The 22,747-nt window shown below is 31.4% G+C and overlaps 1 protein-coding gene across 5 annotated transcripts in view; it reads left to right on the top strand.

The window, feature by feature from the left end:
- LOC129220290 (putative sodium-dependent multivitamin transporter) overlaps positions 1–22,747 on the top strand; it is a 51,968-nt gene that overhangs the window by 27,371 nt on the left and 1,850 nt on the right. For 3 of the 5 annotated variants that reach the window (XM_054854683.1, XM_054854684.1, XM_054854686.1), the window contains 11 exons: positions 3,731–4,121; positions 6,347–6,412; positions 9,054–9,173; positions 10,314–10,468; positions 12,189–12,329; positions 14,909–15,044; positions 16,352–16,559; positions 18,071–18,225; positions 19,033–19,277; positions 20,538–20,644; positions 21,483–21,583. In XM_054854683.1, the coding sequence (XP_054710658.1) occupies positions 3,731–4,121; positions 6,347–6,412; positions 9,054–9,173; positions 10,314–10,468; positions 12,189–12,329; positions 14,909–15,044; positions 16,352–16,559; positions 18,071–18,225; positions 19,033–19,277; positions 20,538–20,644; positions 21,483–21,583 (1,825 nt within the window). Of the gene's footprint in view, positions 1–485; positions 623–1,406; positions 1,449–3,730; positions 4,122–6,346; positions 6,413–9,053; positions 9,174–10,313; positions 10,469–12,188; positions 12,330–14,908; positions 15,045–16,351; positions 16,560–18,070; positions 18,226–19,032; positions 19,278–20,537; positions 20,645–21,482; positions 21,584–22,747 lie in introns of those variants that run through there. The other 2 variants (XM_054854685.1, XM_054854687.1) reach the window with 2 other exon arrangements.

Here is a 22,747-nt window from a genome sequence, read left to right as displayed (position 1 = left end):
TTTTAACCGAATACAAATGCAACATAATTGAGATAGAATCGTTAATGTTGACGAAACGTGGGTTTTATTGTTTTAGTTTAAAACAAGAAAAAAAAAATCGATAAAAAGATGGTCCATTAGTTCGGTAAAACACTATGCGGGTGCATTACTTCTCCCTCCCTTTCTCTCTCATTTTGATGAAAGCGTCTTGAATATGGCAGGTGCTTATTATAGTATCACTATCCGCATACTGAAGTTAAAAAAAAGTTATGTTCAACAAAATTTTCTTTTTCCATACTTCCAAAAAAAAAAAAAAGAAACTCTTTCACTTGAAAATTTATTGCAGTGTATTTAACCCGTTTTACGATTTTTTTTATTAACTGATGTATGAGATAGATAATAATATGTTACGCATGCTTTCGTATCTCATTTCTTAACGAAATTTATTTCTTCCGCTTAATATTCAGACATTTCTTCCTTCATTTGACGTTGCGATATTTGAGAATCAACATTGCAATGCATATAGTACTTCGTATAGATAAAAGTTGAAAAGAAGAGTTTTGATGAATATGAAATCTACCTAATTGTTCTAATTATGATTTATCGAAATTAAGATATAATTTTGAAAATTGGTTATAAAAGGGTAAGGTGGTTTTGTACTTTTTTCTCATATTACGTAAATGTATTGAATTTACAATGCTTAATTTATTCAAAACATCAAGAAGAATAAAATTCTTCCAACAATATAAATACGGTACAGTTAGAGGTTTTGTTGCCGGTCATTTTAAATTTTATTTAAGACAAGATTATTTTTTTTTTGTGAATTTGCACTTTGGATTCCATTAAAGTATTAAACTTAGTGTATAATCTATTGCAAACATTAAGATCATCAAAAATTATTTTACTGATTTAAACGCGACACAATTAGATGCTTTTCCACTGTAATGTATGATTTTAATCAAATCATAAGAAATGTTTGGGTATTTCAAAAATTAATTAGATGATTAAAAGAACTTTAAGAAGACAATCTTTAAGAAGACGATTTTCAGCTATGAAGAGACGTGTATCAAACTTCAAAATCTTTGAAAGTTTAATAGCTTTTGAAAGCTATAACTCAGTGACATTTTTAAAGATTGACGAGATTAAGCAGGATTTCTTTTGACTGTGTCATAGTTTTGCTATTTCCAAGCGAACAACCATGAATAAATCATGCAATCGCATGCAATCGCTGCTGTAATTAAAATTATTTTCCGGGACACTCGGTAAAATAAAAAAAAAACTATAAATATATTAACAAACAATGCATTGTGTTCCGTCTAAGCAGAACATTAATTATAGTTTTCACGAGAGTGGGTTTTCTTTTCATCAACGTTTATTAATATCCAGTTGCTCAAGCTACCGTCTGGTATATATTTGGGTCTAAGGAAGTTTTTTTCTCAGTTGTGACACACAGATGTACAACCATAGAAGTAGGTTTAACGTTATTTTTTCCAAATGACAAATGATTTGGTTTGAGATAGGTTAATGAAAAATTCTATAAATATAAAATTTTCAAGTGATGGTTAATGTTATTCTGTATGTAATTCTTAAGAATATTTAATTTTCTGAAACAAAAAATGTTTCAAATAAAAACCTTTTTTTTTTTTTGGCTAAGTTAAAAGTTACCACTGAGTGATTGTATGCAAAATGCCCTTCTTAGTATCTTGTCGGTGTGAAGTAGCCCATATATGTTATGACATATGGAAATGTAATAGAATAATGTCTTGTTAGCAATTAACACACATGTTTTAATAGAATTATATTAAAGGATCACAGGAACTCATCTGATTATTTAGTATAATTTCTTTTTGGAAAATGCAGTGACTGATAAATTCGGAAAAAAACAGTATAAGATAATAATTCCTATTGCATTTGTTAGATAGGTTATAATGGTGGTAGTTAAAAACTTATTTTTTGTGTTTTTAATTTATGAGTGAAGAAAACGAGTATTATAATTTAGCGTTCATAATAAAACATATGAAAAGTAAATGGATTGTATAATGCTATTGCCATTTAAAGACGGCATTATGGTAAACTAAATTCTGCTCTCTTGTCGGTCTCATCGTAAAATAATTTATTTGTTATACTTTTAAGTTCATTCCCGATGAGCTAAATGTTACTTTTATTTCAAAAGTAAAAAAATACTATTACGCATTATTAGTTAACTGCTGTTTGGATTTCATGTGCACATTAATTAAGTCATATTGAACTAACACGGTAGTTTGATAAAATAAGTCATTACATCTGCATCATACTAGGGGAAGGAATGGGAAGTAAAGTGAAAGAAATAGGTAAGTTGAAGAGGTGCAATATTCTTACAGTTTACAGTATGACCATTCGGCAATATTTTAACTTTGTTATTAAACATGTAGTTTATCCCAATGAAGAAAAAGTTGTCTCTAAAGTTTAACATACATGATAGTACAAACCATTTAAAATATTTGACATTCATATTGTAATTTTTTAATGTATAAAACTATATTTGTAGCTGTTAAATGTTAAAAATCTTGTCAGAAATACTTCAAAAAATTATTAAGACCTACTAACGTTCACTGCATTATTTATTTTTTAAATATGAGAAGCGGTTTAATTTTTAATTTGTAATGCAACTTATGCGGGGCAGAGAGAAATAACATCATTTTCATTTTGCCCTGCACATTAATTTCATTTATTTATTCAAGAAAATTTTGAATCATTTATGTATTTACTGTTTAATTCATTCATTTGCTTTCGTTGATTTATAAATTCACATAATTATTCACTTATGCACTTATTGTCTAATTGATTTTCTATTTTATTCACTCCTTTATTTACTTCTCAACTAACCAAATAATTTATTTGTTTACTCATTTATTATTTTTGGTACTTTTCTATTTATTCATTCAACCATTTATTTGATTTTGATTGAAAAAAAATAAGAAGGCGGCAGGGAAAAACGAAGTGTAACAAGGACGACAAGGGGGGAAGTGAAACACCAAGCCTGATATTATCGATTACCGTGGCATATGATCTATGGTCAACTCTGATATTAATCCACAACAACAGGACAGTCTAACGGTACTTTTAAGTGTTGCCCTGTCACATGTGTTGGTACTCGTGGCAGGGTTCTCAAGAGTCTTTTTTAAGGGTTCTCAAGAGCCACACACAACAAGTGTGTCAAACGACTTCCTCTTTTACATTATAACCTTCTTTGACTTGATAGATGACTTGATTTGTAACAGATCGAGTTTATATGGGATCGCTGGGGATGGGACGTTGGACAGACTATGATTTTACGGTATTTTTTGGGTTTACGGTAACTGTAGTACGAGATTATACACGACAGCGCACAAGACTCTTATGCCACAACGCTAACTTGTAAAACCTTGTAAATTCACACAAACACTAGCTCAGCAGAATAGTAAAACCTCCATTCATTTGGATTTTTTTCAGTTATAAATTGCCATTTTGCTTTCACTTTGTAATCCTTTTCTTTTTTAATGTTTTCTTTGTTCATGAAAAATTTCGTTTCATTCTGACAACTCATTTCAGAACTATAAATTTTTTTTAAAATCAAAGTTTAAATCTCACTATGCAAACTCCCGTACTTTCAAGTGGAAATTAAATAAATATCATAATTTGTCAATCAAGTTAAATGTACTTCATGATACAGAAATAACATATATATATATACTCGTATGTTCTAACTTATATTTCTTTTTACTTTTAACAGGGTCAAATACTTTCATCTAGAAAACAACTTCAATTGCTGCTTCACGATGGCTGTCCAAAGAGCAGTCCTAGGTGTTATGGATTACATTGCAATTATTCTCATGCTCTTGGTTTCATCCGGAATCGGTGCTTTCTATAATTTTTATGGAAACAAGCAGAAAACAACAAATGAGTACCTCTTGGCAGGAAGGAACATGTCTATCTTCCCTGTGGCGTTTTCTCTTATGGCCTCATTATTATCATCCGTCACAAGCCTTGGAGTACCACCAGATATATATCGGTTTGGTACGCATTATGCTCTTTTTCCCCTTGGATACGTGACGGGAAATTTGTTAAGTTCATACATTTGTTTACCTGTGTTCTTTGATATTCAAGCACCAACAGCTTACGAAGTAAGTATCGGAGTAATTTTTTTTTGTTTAAAACAATATTGTAAGTGCACACACACACACACGCACACACACACCAAATAAGACCATGTAGTCCAATGAGGCTAACCCCCATATTTCTCTTTAGAATAGCAAAAATTCGCTTGATCGTTATTTTCTCGTCATCAGAAAGTCTAACTGAGGACAAAGCGTTTTCAACAAACTATTTTTTATCAACAGTCAGAAGTATAGCAACCGTTATGACAAAAGAGTCTTGTCGATATTGACTGATCTTATTTTTCAGTAAATTTTGTTTATTCATGTTTCACTGTAATGGACTAGTATAAACAAGTGGTTATTTTTTCTAGAAAACCTTATTTATGCAATTGACGAGTGTAAAAAACAGATCCCCTATTTCCCATTTGTTAAAATCTTGAAGCATTTCTGAATGGCAGTGTTTTATAATAGCGATTACTCGTTAGAAGTTAGATCCGGTAACTCTTAAGATAGATATGGAAAAAAGTTTCGTGATGGGCAAAACAATCTAGTTTTTATTTTATTTTATTATTATTATTATTATTTTTATTTTATTTTTGCAATGTAACGAGTAGGAAACTTATTTCAAAAGCATAATAGAAGAAGCACGATACCTTCTTTTTCTTAAACAAATACTATAATGAAAAACATTAAGAGACGGAAAAGTTAACCGACTTGCTCAAAGTTGCCTTGATTGACTATACCTTAACCATCATCAACTTTTCAGCCATACAATGCATATTTTCCTCTAGAACTTTTCAGTTTTAAGATAGTGGTTTCATTTTTCATCTCAGTGTTGCATATTTTTTTAATAAAATCTTTATACCAAGATTGCAACAGGTTTTCTCCAAAAGACAATTTCTAGATCAGCATCTGAAATTTTCTTGCTAAGTTTTGCTAAACATGCTCTGGGTATAGTTCTTGAAAAAGAAATAAAGAAGGAAATGTGTGTGTTGTATTGGTGATTATTTTAAAGTTAATTTAAATGAATCAAAATGGCAATGGTATAACTAATATATGTAAATGAATTTCAACATTGATACAGACCCGTAATTAGGTGGAGTGGGGTAGAGTCAATTGGTCTCCTATCTATGAGAAATTAATGCTCTTGCATGGATGTAGGTTCAACTTCTTTTTTCTTTTGTTTACCGATATGATATGAATAAGGTATGTACTTCTTCGATTCAGAAAACTATAAAATAATAGACACGCATTAATAAGTATTTCAGAACAAAAATTTAAAAACTCTGAGGCATAACTCTATAGAAAATTATTTTGTTTCTAAAAATTACCATTTCATCTGTTTTATGTCATTGCGTTTAATCGTAAACCTATTTACCCCATTCAAAAACTTAAAGTATGTTTTGTTACATATACTTGATTTTGTTCTGTCTGGTTTTTTAGTTAACAAAGAAAACTGTTTAATGAAATGAACAGTAAAAGAAATGTATCTAAATTAAAATCAAATGCTCAAAACAAACTTTTTCAGGGCGAAGCAATTGTTGATTTTTAACACATTATTATTCCATTTGGTTTAGGAGAGGGCAGTCAACAAACTATATTTTACTTGGAATATATTATTGAATAAAAACTATTGTTTAAATTACACGAGGTTTTTAAAACAAAGGAGCAAAAACTCTGACGTTTGTGAAGATTATTTGCATGAAAAAGAAACAACACTGAAGATAACAAAAATGATCGGCACTTAGAAGCGGCGTCGGTGTATGGAGCTGGATATCTACTAACAGGAGAAAATTTCAGTTCGTTGAGTGAAACATGTCCCACTAATGAAACAAAAAGTGTGATTTTTTTTTTTTTTTTTTGCGTCGGGAGGTATTGGAAAACTCTACTTACTGTCCCGACTTCGCACAAGTAATTTCTATCTCTTTTGACCTTAAAACAAACACAAGAGAGATCAGCAATTTAGAACAGACGCTGCGGTTCTGCAAGCCATCTTGATGTTTTTTCACATTCCTGACGATGATTTCTTCCATGCCGGACCTCCAAGTGTTTTTTAATGGTCCACAGAGAGGGAAATCACGTAGTGCGAGGTCGGAACTTGAGGGGGTGGTCCAATACCTCTGAACCTAAAAACATTATCACACTTCTTGTTTCACTGGCAGGATATCTGTACTCCCGACAGAAGGCTTGTTACCTTACTTTTTAAAACCTCCCCGCATTTATATAAGTTAAACCTTTTTTTATTCTTTTAGTACATTGAAAGGAGGTTTGGAGTCTTTTCCAGAAAAGTTTGCTCTTTCTCTTTTGTTGTCCAAATGGTAAGTGATAATTAAAAAAAAATCTGTTATTAAATATATAAGGAAAACTTCAAAACGTTGTCAAAGCAATGGGGGTTTTCGTCAACAAATAATAATTCGTATATAAAAAATCGTTATCAATAACTTGAGGGGGAAGGGTTTATGGTCAACACATTTTCCAGAGAACCCATATCCTCCAGTAAAACTAAGGATAAGGATAAGGCAAACGTAATAGCGTAGGGTCGAAAAATAGGCATTCTTAGTATAATTGCTTTTCTAGTGAATAACTCTACAATACTCATTTATAGTGAAAAATGTTAAGCTGAACAATAAAAGAAAAAAGTCTCCTAAGTACAAATAATAATAATAATAATAATTAGACGTGAGAAAAATGAAAAGTATAATCTTTAAGGAGATTTCACGGTTAATGCACAAATTAAAAATTGTAATGGGAGTCAAACTTTTATGATATATATATATATATATATATATATATATATATATATATATATATATATATATATATATATATATATATATATATATATATATATATATATATATATATATATATATATATATATATATATATATATATATATATATATATATATATATATATATATATATATATATATATATATATATATATATATATATATATATATATATATATATATATGTGTGTGTGTGTGTGTGTGTGTGTGTTACTAGAAGATAATTGAATCGTTTCAGAACAAATCTTAAAATATTTGCATTTCAATGAAAAAAATTAAAATTTTACTCTTTTTTAAATTATTGTTTCGTAGCTTTTTTAAAACTTTGAGGCGCATTCGCGATCAACAAGCATACATATTTTAAAATCATTTTTTCATGTTTTAATTCTTTCTCATATTTACTATACCAAAACGCAATGTTTATTGCTATTAGAATAAGCATATCTAAAATATCCTTTTTTAAGTTCACCGTTATATATAAGGCTTGCTTTTAAACTAGCTCGTTCCAATAAGAATAATAATAACAATAATAATTGATTTTATACGGGATTTGAACAGAGAATCGTCTCTAATACAAAAACAGCATCCGAAAATGTCGTTTGAACAAAATTGTCACAACGCATAACTGAAAACTTGATTTATACCTTTTTTTTTAGCCTACTTTCCCAGTAAAACTCAGAAAAAGAAGAAAAAAGCATGAAAGAAGGTTTAATGCATCTTAAAAATATCGCAAAAAACAAAAACAAGTCAAAAATAAATAAAATAATTAAATAAATATCGAAAAATTAAAAATTGGAAAGTAGGGTATTGAGATGGGGAAAGATGTCTGTCGGTCGGTCTGTCTGTCCCCCCCCCCCTAATAACTTTTGAAGGAATAGTCCGATTCGAACAAACTTTTTTTTGTTCGAAAGATCTCGGCAAGGACACCTCATTCCTGTGTTTCACTTTTTGATTTGAACTATTTTTTGTTCAATTTTGAACAGTTCAAAAAAACTTAACATTAGCGCCTACGGGGAAATTCAAGGCATTTCTGAATTGTGAGGCGAATTTACTTCAAACAAACTTTGTAGGAAAAAGCTTTTGATGAAAAACTTGTATATAAAATATCTTTTTGATTTGAACAATTTTCCGTTAAATTTTGAACAGTTCAAATCCTTTAACATTAGCGCCTACGGGGAAACTGAAATTCAATGTAGATTCCATACTTGAAGGCGGATTTACTTTAAACAAATTTTGTTGGAAATAGCTCTTGACGCCAAACTCCAGACTTCGACTCCGAGAATTTAGGGGCACTTGACTCCGACTCCAACTCCTGTGCCCGACAATTAATCGGACTCCGACTCCCCGACTTCGACTCTGACTTCGTAGCTTTGGCAAAAAATTATACACGGAAGACAAATGACTGACTCCGATTCTTAGATATTCAACTCCGACTCCTTTACCCCAAAATGAGATTGACTCCGACTCCGCAGCTATGGTTTTGACTGTGAAATAATTATTGTTGTTTTGACTTGTTTTCATTTTTACGCTAAAGTTTTAATTTATCTATTGTTTTCGGTGAATAAACTCGAAGTCATTTATGTTTCTACATAAAGATATGCGCAGACAATATTTTTTTTTTTTGACACTGAAAATTATTTCTTTAAGTTGACATTTTATTGTTTTTTTTTTATTTTGGTAAGTGCATTAATTCATTTAAAAAAATGTTTTTGGCAACAAGGGAAAAAGAAACGATTTTTTTTTTTTTGATATGATGTATTTATTTTAATGAGCTTACTCATTTTAATAATTATTTTTTCGTTTTGAAAGCTGTTAAAATTTTTTTTAATTTAAAAATGTGTATAGCTGCTTTGTTTAAAAGTTGCTGCTTTTTTTTACGCATCTAATTTTTTTTAGATGAGTGAGGAATATTTTATTTCTAGAAATCAGTTTAAAGTATTTTAAAAATATGTTTGAAAAAATTTGCGATTTTAGCTATTTTTGAGAATATTGATCAGGTACTAGAAAGTAGTATGGGTATACGGGAAAGTAGGCTCGTCTAGTTCTAGACAGAACTTCTTGTTCATTTTTACGTTCCGCATCGCAGTCCCATTACACTTTTATTTATGTTTGCTATATTTGTTTATCCATGTTAAAGTAAGTGATTACTTATTACTGTTTTACAGATCCTTTATATGTCTGTGGTGATTTATGCACCTGCTCTAGCTTTGAGTGCTGTGACAAATCTTTCTACTTGGGTGTCTGTTATTTCTATTGGAAGTGTTTGCACGTTCTATTGCACACTGGTAAGAAAATCCTCAGGTTGATTTATTGCAATATTGTTGAAAAATCCTCTTTCAGTGTTCGACTATTAAAACTATATTAAACAGAATTTGCGTCTTATTTATTTATTTATTTATTTATTTTAATGTGGCGCATCTACGATGAAAACCAAAATGTCAGTATTAAAAAGAAGTACTGACAGTATCGATGCAAAAATGAAAACTATATTATAAAATGAAAATACTTCTATGCATTAAAAACTAATTTAAGAAAAACTAAAATAAAAATGAATACGCGAAACTATGCATTTGTATTTCATTACACTATAATTATTCTTTTAGAATTCCTCACACTCAAAATGAACTTGTAAAAAATTGAACAGAAAATGAATAAATTAATAATAAGAAAATAAATACAGCAATTAGGGATTTATCTTTACTAATAAAAAAATCCAGCGTTTGGATGTCTGGATGTCTGTGACGAGCATAGCACCTAGACCGTTCGGACAATTTTCATGAAATTCGGCACAAAATTAGTTTGTATCATGGGGGCGTGCAACTCGAAGCGATTTTTCGAAAATTCGATTTTGTTCTTTTTCTATTCCAATTTTAAGTACATTTTACCGAGCAAATTATCATAACATGGACGAGGAAATTACTGTAACATGGACGAAAAAATTACCATAACGTGGACCAGCAAATTACCATAACGTGAACGAGCAAGTTGCCACAACGTGGACGAGCAAATTGGCATACCGTGGACGAGCAAATTACTATAACAAGGGCTAGCAAATTAACATAGCAAATTGGCGAGAAATTCACCATCCGTTATTTGTAAATATACAGACGAACCAAATGACCTTTTAATTTAATACTACGGGCAAAATCGTGAGGGTACCGAAAGTTATACTTATTTTAAACCTTACAAGATATTCTTATTATACATAGATATTGAACGACTTCATTTGTCAACATAGAACTCGTTTCTTTTTAAATTAAGTCATTTTTTAAATATAATGACAATGTTTTTAAGTTCTTGTACAAGTTATTTATAGAATTAAAAATGTAAGGAATAATACTTTTCTTTCGTTATTGCAGTTACTTTTAATAATCAGAAAAAAGTTTTTTTGCAAATCCATCATGTGTAATTCTTCGTTTCTGCAGGGTGGCATGAAAGCAGTACTATGGACAGATCTTTTTCAAGGTCTACTGATGTTTCTCGGAATGATTGCTGTTATCGTGAAAGGTTGCACTGATGAAGGTGGCATTGCAGCTGTTTTCAGAACAGCGAAAGAAGGAGGACGGCTTGTCATGCCCGAGTAAGTTTGTCATAAAGAATTTAGGTGAAAGAGGTTAGGTTTTTCTGCAATATAAATACAGGATATCTCACAAATGAGTAATGCTTTATGAAAATCAGTAACAGAGCAAGCTGTTTTGTCTAGAACTAAATGAACCTTCTTTCCTGTGTATCGAATTCAATTTTCTAACTTCAGATTAATATTTTCTGACTTAGTGAGTGTTGCAAAATTTGTCAAAGACAACTTCTCTTAACATTTAACACTGATTTCAAGAAACCAAACGTGTCTCACTCCTGTTGTGAATAAAATTAAAAATAAATAAAGAGACCAAAATAATTTAAGCATGAAGTTCAGTTTCTCAAATTGCAAAGTTTCATTTTCAGTAAATTCAAATTGTTAAAGAGTTTTCGTTTAGAAACACTTCGAACAAGCTATTTTTACAATATTAAGCGAATATCTGTGTAAATTCAAGTGTAATATTAGTGCACGTATTACGGTGGAGCTTCCTAATATCGAGACAGTTCCCCAATAAAATTTCCCGAATTGTAGCTATAAAAACTCATTTTTAATGATCTTAGGTGATGTTCGGAAAAAGAGGAAATTAGAAAATTTCGCCATAATTTTTTCGAAATTGGAACCTTATACATACAAATATAAGCCATATTTGGTGATGTAAGCAAAACATAGGGTTCAAGATTTTTTTTGGGCAATAGTTTTCAATTCAAGTTACAAAAACGCAAATTTAGATGACATTCGTTATTTTTTTGTTGAAGATGGTTAGGTTTTTGAAATTGAAATTTTAAAATTAAGTTCGTTACCATTGCCGTACGTATAAAATAGATCCACAGACCGACAGACACATTTTCTCGATCTCAGAACCCAAATTTCCTGCTTCTAATTTTCAATGTTCAGTTAACTACTTCAATTAAAATTGGCTTTTTTGTTTTTATTTTTAGCGATATTTTTAAATGCATCAAACCTTCTTCGAATATTTTTTCTCTTTTCTACAACTTAGTGGAAATTTAGGCTAAAATCATAATACGATAGAAACATATCGTATGCAACCTCGCTCTGGGAAAACTAAGAAGGTTTGTTCCTACAATGCAGTTAGTATGCGAGAGCTGCAGAGAAATGGAATCCGTCACATCTTTATACAGTTTTCATTAAGCTCCGAACTCTTGACAAGACAGTGAGAAATTCCCAAAGCTCGAACTACCAATAGCTAGAAGGTTTTTAGTTGGGCACTTCAAGTTATCGATAGTTGACTGATATGCTGTGTAATAGTTTTTAAGTCCAAGAAAGTTTAAAAACATTCATTTAAACACTTATTTTGGGCTAAACATGGTACCCGAAAAGGGAGAAGTATTCTTTTTTTTTTTTTTGGTTTGTAGATCGTAGTTGCTTCGTGCATTTTTTCAATATTTTTCTATATGGGATTTAAAGTGTTTTTTTTCCTTGTCTTGTTATTTTTTTGTTTATTCTAAATCTTTCCATTAGTATGCAAAATGTATCAATAAAAATATTTATATTAAAGCACTTTAAAACAAATTCATCTTGCCTTAAAGCGCTTTATTTTAGTTTATTAAACTCTTTAGTTGTATTAATATAATTTTCAAAAAAAAAAAAAAAATAAAAAACTCTAAAATATATTTAAATATGCAAAAGGCTAAACATTCAAGTTCAAGATATTAGCTATTTCATACATGAGTTTACAACATTTAATCAATATATATTTTTACAGGATAACAATAGATCCCGAAGAACGTTATTCAGTCTGGAACGTTCTTCTTCAGGGTACAATCATCTGCATGTCAACTGCCAGTGCAAATCAAGTGCAAGTTCAGAGGCTACTAACTGTTAAAAATCTCTCGCGATCCCGGATGTAAGTTTTAAAATCCTTTCAAAGTAATTGTTTTAAAATAACTTAATAATTTTAAGAAGGAAAAAAATCTCTATACCAAAACGAAAGTAGTTTACAGAAAAAAAAAATAAGTTGGGGAATATGAGGCAAAGTGAAATGGCTAAGATCACTTACCAGTTTCAATTTGAAAAAAAAATTCGAATTTTGTTCTAAAATGTACGGTTCATAAAGAAGGAACAATATATTTTATACTACAACTCGCACTGAAACATTATTTTTTTATTTTTGGCAGTAACTTTGAACCTCCAAAAGAAGGTGGAAAGTTTTCACTTCTTTTCCATGGGGCAAAGGGAAAAATGAAATTTTTTTCGAATGGAACATTTTTTATTTGATTATTTTAAAGATATTTTTGATCAAATGAATGAGTAAATAAAAGAAAGAATGAAAAAATAAAAATAAAAGGAAAAGATAAAAAAAAAATAAAAAAATAATTAAATTATTAATATGCCAGAAAATTATAAATAAGCGAATAAAATAGTGAATGAATGAATAAAAAGGGGAGTTTTTAAATGAAAGAAAAAAAATGAAATAACTAATAAATAAACAAGTAAGTGATTTGATTAAGTATTGATTAAGTAAACTAAATGAGCTATTTCACTTTGGCCCACATGCTCTTGAATAATTGTACATTATTTTAATCACAAATAAGACTAATATTAAACAAATAAATACTGCACCGAAGATTAGTAGATCTAAATTAATTTTTAAAATGTTAATAACAAGAAATTTATTATTTAATAATAAAAAATATATTTTTTGACTTATGGGAGTCAGTACGTTGAATATTTTCAAACATTCGATTTTTTTTATTTTGATTTATTTTTAAACTTCATTTCAATAGCTTTTTAATGATACAAACTCATTGATCCTGCTTATAATAGAAGTAAGTTAAAATAAGCTTTTAAAATGTAAACATATTTAGGTTAAGGTATGATTTTTTATTTAAATTGCAATATCTCGAAATGGTACTTTTGAAGTTAAATGTTTTTTTTTCTCAGAAACTAAATTGTTTAAGGCTTTATCAGGTTACCGACAAGGTGTGCACTAGGATGGTTAAAAAAAAAATCGAGTTGAAGTCGAGGACACTCCCTATTGTTTTTAGACTTAGCAATAGCATTATGCTGTAAAAGTTTTAGTTTCTTACTCAAACTTTAAGACGGTGCTCAATGATCCTTTAATTCAACACAAGCCGTATTATAAAAAATGCAACAAGTTTATAAACATTTAATTTTCCCAAATGATTTTTTTAAATAATTATTTCAATGCAGTGTATATGCATATTAATAGTGTATATTTTAATATGTAGTATTGTTTTTTCAGTTCAATGTACTTTTTCAACCCCCCCTCCCCATACGTATAAAGTCTGGGGGGAGGGGTTGAGCCCCCTCTTCCAAATGAAGTAAGAATCTAAAATTCTTCCAGTATATTACTATCCAAAAGTCTAAAAATATTGACAGGTGTCCAGTTATCTGTGAGAAAATTTTTACATCTATTTTTGAGCCACCCTAGTATGCACATATAGTGCTAAGTGTATTGATAATAAAATTTCGCTATTAACTTATATTTCCGTTTCACGTCGTTCAAGCACCACCTGGTGGCGAAATTTCAAGATACATTTTTTGCGAAGTCTGGTCTTTATTCGGATCTATACCGAATGAGGACCAGACTGAAGCTAATAGCCTGTCAGTTTAATTTTAAGCACCCTGTATTTTTAAGTACAAATGAAATATTGCACTAAAGTGATAAAAAGAGGTCCAAATTCGCAAAAAATTATTTCAAGGCTAAGAAAAAAACGTTTAATTATTGCAAAAAACAAAGGACCAAACCTTAAAGTTGGTCAAGTGTCATGGAAAAAGACGATTGCTTACACTTGCTCATTTTCTGGGTAGCATCGGAACTTTTTCGTTCTTTTGCTTTAAGGGATAAATTCGCTTTTAATAGGCTCAAAAGAATTGCTTGCATATTTAGGTCTCTTATGATCACCTTTATTTTCACTCTTAATTGCGTTGTTTTACTCGTTTTTCACCTCAGTTATTAAATCATTAAGAAATATTTTCCGAGGTTTTCTTTAAAATTGACTCTTCTTTTCCTGTATTTTTTGTAAATTTTATTCTTTCTTCTTGTGCTTTTGTGCATATTTTTTGCATTGAATTTTTACATTTGTTTTTTGATTTATCAAAATTGTTTCAATTTTAATTAAATTTAATATCGTTAGTCACCTTTTAAATAAAGCAAATGACTCACGTTGTTATTCGTTTCTTGGCTGAAGTAAATAATTTTACCAATCTGTGGAAATCAGGTTCTAATTCAAAAATCTCGCCAAAACTCACTGATGTTGGCGAAAAGAATAATAGTGGAAATATGTTTATGCATTAAAGAACCATATGATAACTGCATTTAGTTAGTTGTCGTTTTATAAAATAGTTTAACTGTTTTAAAGCTACGTAACTGTTTTATTAGTGTTATTTAAATACATTAGTTATGCATTACAGTAGCAGGACAACCTGAAATTGTTCCTTTTTATTTTTATGATTGCGTAGGGCTCTTCATTTAAGCATTCCATTATGTATAGCATTCGTCTGGTTGAACTGTTTCATAGGAGTCATTATATATGCTTACTTTGCCGACTGCGATCCAATGACTTCTCCTTCCAAACCAATAACGTCATCAGATCAGGTAATATAATCTTTTATTCTTTTAAAAAACTGCTTAAGGATTTCGCAGCCGGCGTCAAATAAATAAATAAACTTTTCAGGCTTATTGGCCGTGGTCGAAATGGAAAAGAAAGTTGAGACGTTTCGTCAAGCTCTGTAGCTGACATCCTCAGTGGTTGAGTTTGATATCACTGATGAGCTGCTCCGGTGGCTCTGGTATCTAAGCAAACTGCTGGGTGCCGGTTCCTGATTGGATGGCGTTCTCCTTTGATTGGTGCTCTGATGGAAAGTGGAAGTGGCTTCAAATTTGAAATGGGAGCAGACGTCAGTCTGTTTTGGATCGTCGTGGTGAGCAGAATACAATTTCAATTTACCAAAACTTCATTTTACCAAAAACATAGCACCCTGCCCTTAGATCTGATCGCCGACAGTCCAAAACCGACTGACGTCCGCTCCCATTTCTAATCTGAAGCCATTCCCACTTTCCATTAGAGCGCCAATCAGAAGAAGTCAGAACGCCCTAAAAGTCAGGAACCGGCACCCACCAGCAGTTTGAGAACGCCATCCAATCTGAAACTGGCACTCACCAGCAGTTTGCTTAAATACCAGAGCAGCTCATAAGTCGCAACGAACTCAACCACTGATTTTAGAAGCCCCAGAACTTGACGAAACGTATGGATTTTCTTTTTCTTTTTGACCACAGTCTAATAACCTCGGAAATGGAATTTCTTCAATTCTTTTTTTCTGTGTTTGAAAGATATAATTGTTGCTAGATGCTGCTTTCATCAATGTACATGTTCCTTGATATTATCCAATACTTGATAGTATACATGTAAAAGGAATCTAAACAATGAACAGAAAGAAATGAAAGTTTACTTTTGCTTTGAAATAATAGAAGATTTAAATGTGTAGCATGTATCTGATATGTTGAGTTATAACCTTGACACTATTTATCCCAGTACTTTTTTTTTATTACGGAAAGTATTGGACTTAAGGAAACTAATAAATGTTCTCCGTTAAATCAATTTATTGCTCGATAAATTTAGTACTTTTATTACGACTGCTGCTTTACAACTAGAAAATTGAACTTTTTTCACATTGACGAAAGAAGGTTGCGTTTAACACCAAAACATGCATGTATGCAATATTTTTCAAAATAGCTTTTAAAACATTCATTTGAAAACTTGAAGAAAGGTAATTTTATAAGAAGGGACCCTATAATCCAGCTGTTTTATCGAGATATTTCAGTGTATAGTGAAAAACCTTTTGTGACACATTTAATATGCTATTTTATTTTAATTGGATCGTTATTTTTTTTATTGATTGTAGTTACTCCCATACTTTATTGTACTTACTTTGAGCAAGTATCCTGGAGTAGCGGGTTTGTGCATTTGTGGTATTTTTAGCAGTGCGTTGAGTACTGTGTCGTCTGCAATTAACTCCCTCACAGCTGTAACTACGGAAGATTTAATCAGACCATACTTCATTGCTTGGGGCTATTCTGAAATGAAGATAGCTACCTCTGCCAAAGTTATTAGTAAGTAAAATCCTAATTGCTTTCATTCGATAAGATAGTCTCTTTTAGCCTACTTTCCCAGTAAATGTCAGAGAAAGAAGATAAAGGTGAAAAAAAATACTGAATGCATCTTAAAAATATCGTGAAAAAAAAAATTAAGTAATTATCAAAAAATCAAATATTTGAAAGTAGGGTATTGAGATGGGGGAAAATGTGTCTGTCTGTCTGACCCCCCCCCCCCCCCCCCCCCCCCAATAACTTTTAAGGGAATAGTCCGATTCGAACAATTTTTTTTTTGTTCGAAAGATCTCAGCGAGGACCCCTTCTTCTCATAGTTGATTTTTCAATTTGAACAATTTTTCGTTCAATTTTGAACAGTTCAAAAAAAACTTAACATTAGCGCCTACGGGGAAATTCAAGTCAAATATAAGTCCCAAATTTAAAGACAAATTTACTTCAAACAAACTTTGTAGGAAACATTTTTGGAAGAAGAGCACGTATGAAAAATATCTTTCTGATTTGAAGAATTGTCTGTTCAATTTTGAACAGTTCAAATCCTTTAACATTAGTGCCTATGGCGAAACTTAAAGGCAATGTAGGTCCCGAACTTAAAGGCGGATTTACTTCGAACAAATTTTGTTGAAAAAAGCTTTCGATGATAAACTCCCGACTCCGATTCCTAGAATTTAAGAGCAATCGACTCCGAATCCGACTCCTGTACCCAAAAATGAGTCGGACTCCGACTCCGACTTTGACTCCGTAGTGTTGGCAAAAATTTAGACACGGAGGGGTAAGCGCCTTCCTTCAGGGCCCGAATGATTGCAAGATCTTCTCGGTTTGGTTTGCCCTGAAAGACGTACGTGTTTATTTAATTAGAAAACAAAACATAAGTACATGACAAAAACATATAGTGACACATGATCCTGGTTACAAATAAAATTCTTGACTACATATAAACTGAATTCAATGAACTGAAAGAACTTTCTCCGACTCTTGGAAATTTAGACTCTGAGCCCTTTATCCCAAAATAAGTCTGACTCCGACTCCACAAACATTGGCCAGAGCTGCAGACTTTGTGAAAACGTTACCAATTCCGACTCAGAGTCCTTGAAAAAAAAATCTTCGAATCTCGACTCTGACTCCTTTACCCCAAAATGAGATAGACTCCGACTCCACAGCCATGGTCTTTTCTGTGAAATAATTACTGTTGATATGATTTTTTTTATTTTCGCTCTAAAGCTTTAATTTATGCATTTAGTGCTTGACAGAAAAAATCGGACTCCTTTATGTTTTAACCCAAAGATAAGCGCAGACGTTTTTTTTTTTTCTTTTATAATAATGGACGAAACTTCTTGTAGAAAATTAACTAACTGAGCTGGGTTTCATGAAAATATAAAAATAGCTTAATTATAAAGTCCAACCTCTTTAAACTGATTTGTTAAATGCTGAGAATAATGATAATTTTTAAGAAAAAAAAATTTACTAGCATTCCCAAAAAACGGAAATCTTATGTTTTTTATTTCATTCCCTAGCATTATTTTATGGACTTCTATGCGTTGCTCTCACATTCCCAATTTCTAAAATTGGAAATATCGTCCAGATGAGCCATGTCATTTTCGGATTGTTTAACGCTCCAATACTGGGAGTGTTTCTTCTGGGAATGTTAACTCGACGAGCTAATGAAAAGGTAAGACTTTTAAGTGGTACAACTTAATAACTTATTGCATCTTAATAGAGGAATCCTTTGAATAAAAATTGTTGTTTGAATAAAAATTTCACCTACTCAAATATTCGCTGATTTTACGCAAACAAATTCTCAACAGTACCAAGTACAGCAATGTTGTCTAGATTGTTATGTTTAGAATACATTCTTAATATGCTCATACGCCTTTGGAACGTGGGTTCTGAACCCACGGTGCAAGTGCAGAGTCAGTGAATTTACGAGATGTAAAACACCGTCAAAGCGTATTCACGCAGACTATTAAAAAGCCATTGAGTGACTTTTTGACATTGCCATTTTTGGTCAAATTAAACTCCTAGTGCATTTACAATTTCTTATCGTAAAAGCACATATACCTCCTTCTGGTGGGAGATTAGTGCCATTGACACCTACACCTAAATGGTGGGATATGGGAGCAGGGACGTGCACAGGGGGGGGGGGGGGGGGGTTGAGAAGGGACACCTGTGGGCGCCAGCCCAAAGGGGGGGGGCTTAATATGTTTAAAATGAGGGATGAAATATAGGGGTAAAAAATATAGAGGAGGGTTCGTTAAAGTCATCTGGGACGGGCCCCAAAATTTTTGTGCACGCCCCTGCATTGCAATCTGGATGACTTATTAAGAGATTCCACTAAGTCTATGAAATGATAAGGTCTTTTGCGCAACAAAATTAGAGCAAAAAAAAAAATATTAGTACTGTGTCATCACTATAACTTTATTTTAGTAATGTACTACACACCTACATTGTTGAATGGAAAAATTAAAAATTATTTCAGGGTGTTATTTTAGGGCTGCTGATCTCTCTTATTCTCACTGGATGGATGAGTTTTGGATCAAGTACCCATGGACCTCCCCCCAAAACACTTCCAGTATCAACAACAGGGTGCAGTTCCTTTGAATCCTTGAATTCAAGTTTGTTGAATATTACAGACACTGCTTTCCATTTTTCGAGTGACTACAAAAAAAGCTTGACATTGAATGACGATAACACAACGTTTTTTCCGACAAATTCTCCACCAAAGTAAGTTTTCAAAACTTAATTTAAAACTGTACTGCATAAAACTCGACAGCATGTTAAAGAAATTCACTTGACAGTGTAGTTCATTTATGCCTATTCTTTGGTATAATGGGTCAAGAAGCAGTCATCCACTTAATTTATTTCCAAAAATTATTTACAAAAGAAAACCCCGACCCCCGTTCACGAAAAAAAAAAATTTTTTTTCTTTGATTTAAATGTGCATATGTCAACCACCAAGGGTGCAACCCCTTAAATATCGCGAAGACCCCCGAAAACAAAGAGCCCCATTAAAAGAAAAAGGAAAAATACCCATCAGAACAACCTTCCCTAAAAATTTCAATGCTGCATCTGCGCCATGACCCCCTAGCTGGGCACCCCTGCATATGTAATTTAAAAACTTGCAAATCTCAAAGCATACGTGATAAAAAAAAAGCAGGGAGTGATAAAAAAAATCCTCTATCATCAACCGTTATGGTCCATCAAAGACGCATTTCAATTAAAGCAAAATAAAATATCCACCTTCTCCCCAAAGAAAATGATTTTTATTTAAATTAAGCACATAATTTAAATAACGGTCAACGAAATTCTGCGTAAACATTTTTACTAAATAGAATTATAGTTTTCACATAGTGGTGAAATTTCTCAAAAAATCCGTTTTCACTGCGACTCTAAATTCCGTGAGCTAACAAAATATATTATTCCTCTTATAATCTATTTACACAAATGAGCTGTGAATCTCTTTTAAATAAAATCATTTTAGAAATTAAAAAAAAAGAAAGAAAAAGTATGGTTGGTTGGGGGAAATGGATCACCGGGGTAAGTGCTTATTAAACTGTCATGTATAGTTTAAATTAAAGTGCATATTGCAATTACCCCATGCATTTTCGCTATGAGGGGTAAGTGGGTCACCCCATAAAAGTAATGATTTAATGTAACCCGCCCCTACATGTGTACAAATAAATTGTTTTGAGAAGTATGTTTAGTAAACTCACCATAATTTGTATCTATTTGATAAATCACTCTATTTTGAAAGGTCATGAGATATAGTTTTTGAAACGAAATATAAATAATTGAGTATGTAAAAAATGAGAAAAACTTTATCTTATCATTGCAATTTTCTAAAGCATTTGATCTAATACATAGATTATTCCTTTCAAATTATCAAAATATTAGCGTATATATATTTGGTTATGAGAAAGGTATAAAATCAAATCAAACAAATTTGTGTTTTAAAACTACCCATTAATTATATGTGTTTTTCAGATACTTTTACTTATACAAGGTGTCGTTCATGTGGGTAGCCCCTGTTGGATTGCTTATCTGTCTCGTCGTTGGTTATGCTTCAAGCATTGCGTGTAGTCTAATAGCTGGTAAATACTTGCGTTTGTTACTTATTGCAATTATAAGAATTCTTGAAACACATAAAAACCTTGACCAGGAATTAGTAAATGGAGGGAGCTAGTCCAATCATTGGCTAATTAAGAATTCTTGAAACACATAAAAATCTGGAGCAGGAATTAGTAAATGGAGGAAGCTAGTCCAATCATTGGCTAATTAAGAATTCTTGAAACATATAAAAATCTTGAGCAGGAATTAGTAAATGAAGAGAGCTAGTCCAATCATGGGCTAATTAAGAATTCTTGAAACACATAAAAATCTGGAGCAGGAATTAGTAAATGGAGGGAGCTAGTCCAATCATTGGCTAATTAAGAATTCTTGAAACATATAAAAATTTTGAGCAGGAATTAGTAAATGGAGGGAGCTAGTCCAATCATTGGCTAATTAAGAATTCTTGAAACACATAAAAATCTTGAGCAGGAATTAGTAAATGGAGGGAGCTAGTCCAATCATTGGCAAATTAAAAGCTTGGAAAAATAGCTCCAGTCACGTGACTCGATAATGGTTGACACGTTGTGCGCGAAACTAGCGAAGGGAACCCGATTTCTTTCAAAGCTTTTCTTTAAAAATTATCACGTGACTTGGGGTCTTTCCTTTACGAATGAAAGTCTTTACTTCCTCCATTTTATCTCTTCTCTATGACAAAATCTAAACAAACTAAAAGCTCCATAAGTATTGTTAATGAATTTTTAAAAAGCGTTTTATTCCACGCAATAAGCAAAAATATCTAAACATTTCAACACTTTAGAATTTTCTATCTTTTTTTTTTCTTCCAACTTTGTTTTTATGAAGTATTTAAATTATTCATAGGAGAATCTAAAAGTGTTCCTGAAGACTTACTGAGTCCAGTATTAAAATTTTTCAAGGAAAGAAAGTCTGAAAACGTTAAAAGCCAGTTCGTCGAAACACCGGTAAGAAATACTTTTTTTTTTAATTAAAATAATTTAAAATTCAGTTCTCCAGAAGTACACTAATAAAATTTTCTCTAGTTCTCTAGTATAACCAGCAAACCGTTATACAATCTTACTTGTTAGCTAAAAGTATTTATTTGCAGCAAAAAAAAAAAAAAAAATCGTAGTTATTTTGCGTACTTTTTTTGTTATAAAGTTTAAGATCATTTTGGCTAGACTCGTTACCGAAGTGTCTAGCTACTGATAATAGTTACAGCTTAAGCAGCGCTGTACATGGTAAAGAAATATTTAGAGGAACTCATCTTAGGGTTTCAAAGGGATCAGTGTAAGAAAAGGTGATTTAAAAAACAGTTTACAAAACATCACTTTTACAATGAAGAAAAAACAAATATTTCGAGAATCTTTATAGAAATCTATTTTAATGTATACCTATCTATTTATAATGTAGTCTTTTCAATCTTTAGTCTGATGTGTTTTGAGTGAAAATATAGCTTACAAAATAAATTATGTATTTCTCACTGATAATTGACTAGATCGCAAAAAGAGTGTTAACTGTTTCACTAAGAACGACAACGTTGTACAGATGTAAATTAAGGAAACAAGGCATTTTTCGGAGAGGAAGTAGGAGTTTAATAACAGTTTAAAAAGCAAGTTGTACTTTGTTTATTCATGTATTATCTAATCAACTTTTTCGTCAGATAAGTTAGTATCATTGCGACGTTCAGTTATATCTCTTATAAGTTGAACAGCATTGGTCAATCTTCAGATATTGTTGTACAGAGTGTCCGCTAAAGTCCGTTGTCATCCTAGTAATTTCAAAAGCAAGCTCTAAAGGGCACGCTCTGATAAAAGTAGCGTCTATGAATAGGAAAGTTGCCATGCGCTACAAAACAAAGCCGCTTACAGGGCCACCTCGTAGAAAAACCCCGGAGTTAGCGTTTATATCTCAGAAACCGCACCTAGATACGCAACAAAAGTAATTTACAAAGTTAATCAGCATCATGAAATAAAGAAAGAAAAAAAAATCTGCCTCAAAACCCTACTTTCCATTCCTTAGCTTTTCAATATTTATTTAATCATTTTACCGATTTTTGACATTTTTTTTTTTTTGCTTTTAGCGCAATTTTAAAGATACATTTTGCCATCTTTCATGTTTTCTTCTCT

This window comes from Uloborus diversus, chromosome 4 (assembly GCF_026930045.1).
Source record: "Uloborus diversus isolate 005 chromosome 4, Udiv.v.3.1, whole genome shotgun sequence".
Classification (NCBI taxonomy): Eukaryota; Metazoa; Arthropoda; class Arachnida; order Araneae; family Uloboridae; genus Uloborus; species Uloborus diversus.
The sequence above is the reverse complement of the archived record's forward strand: the minus strand, read 5'-3'. Positions and strand labels throughout refer to the sequence as shown.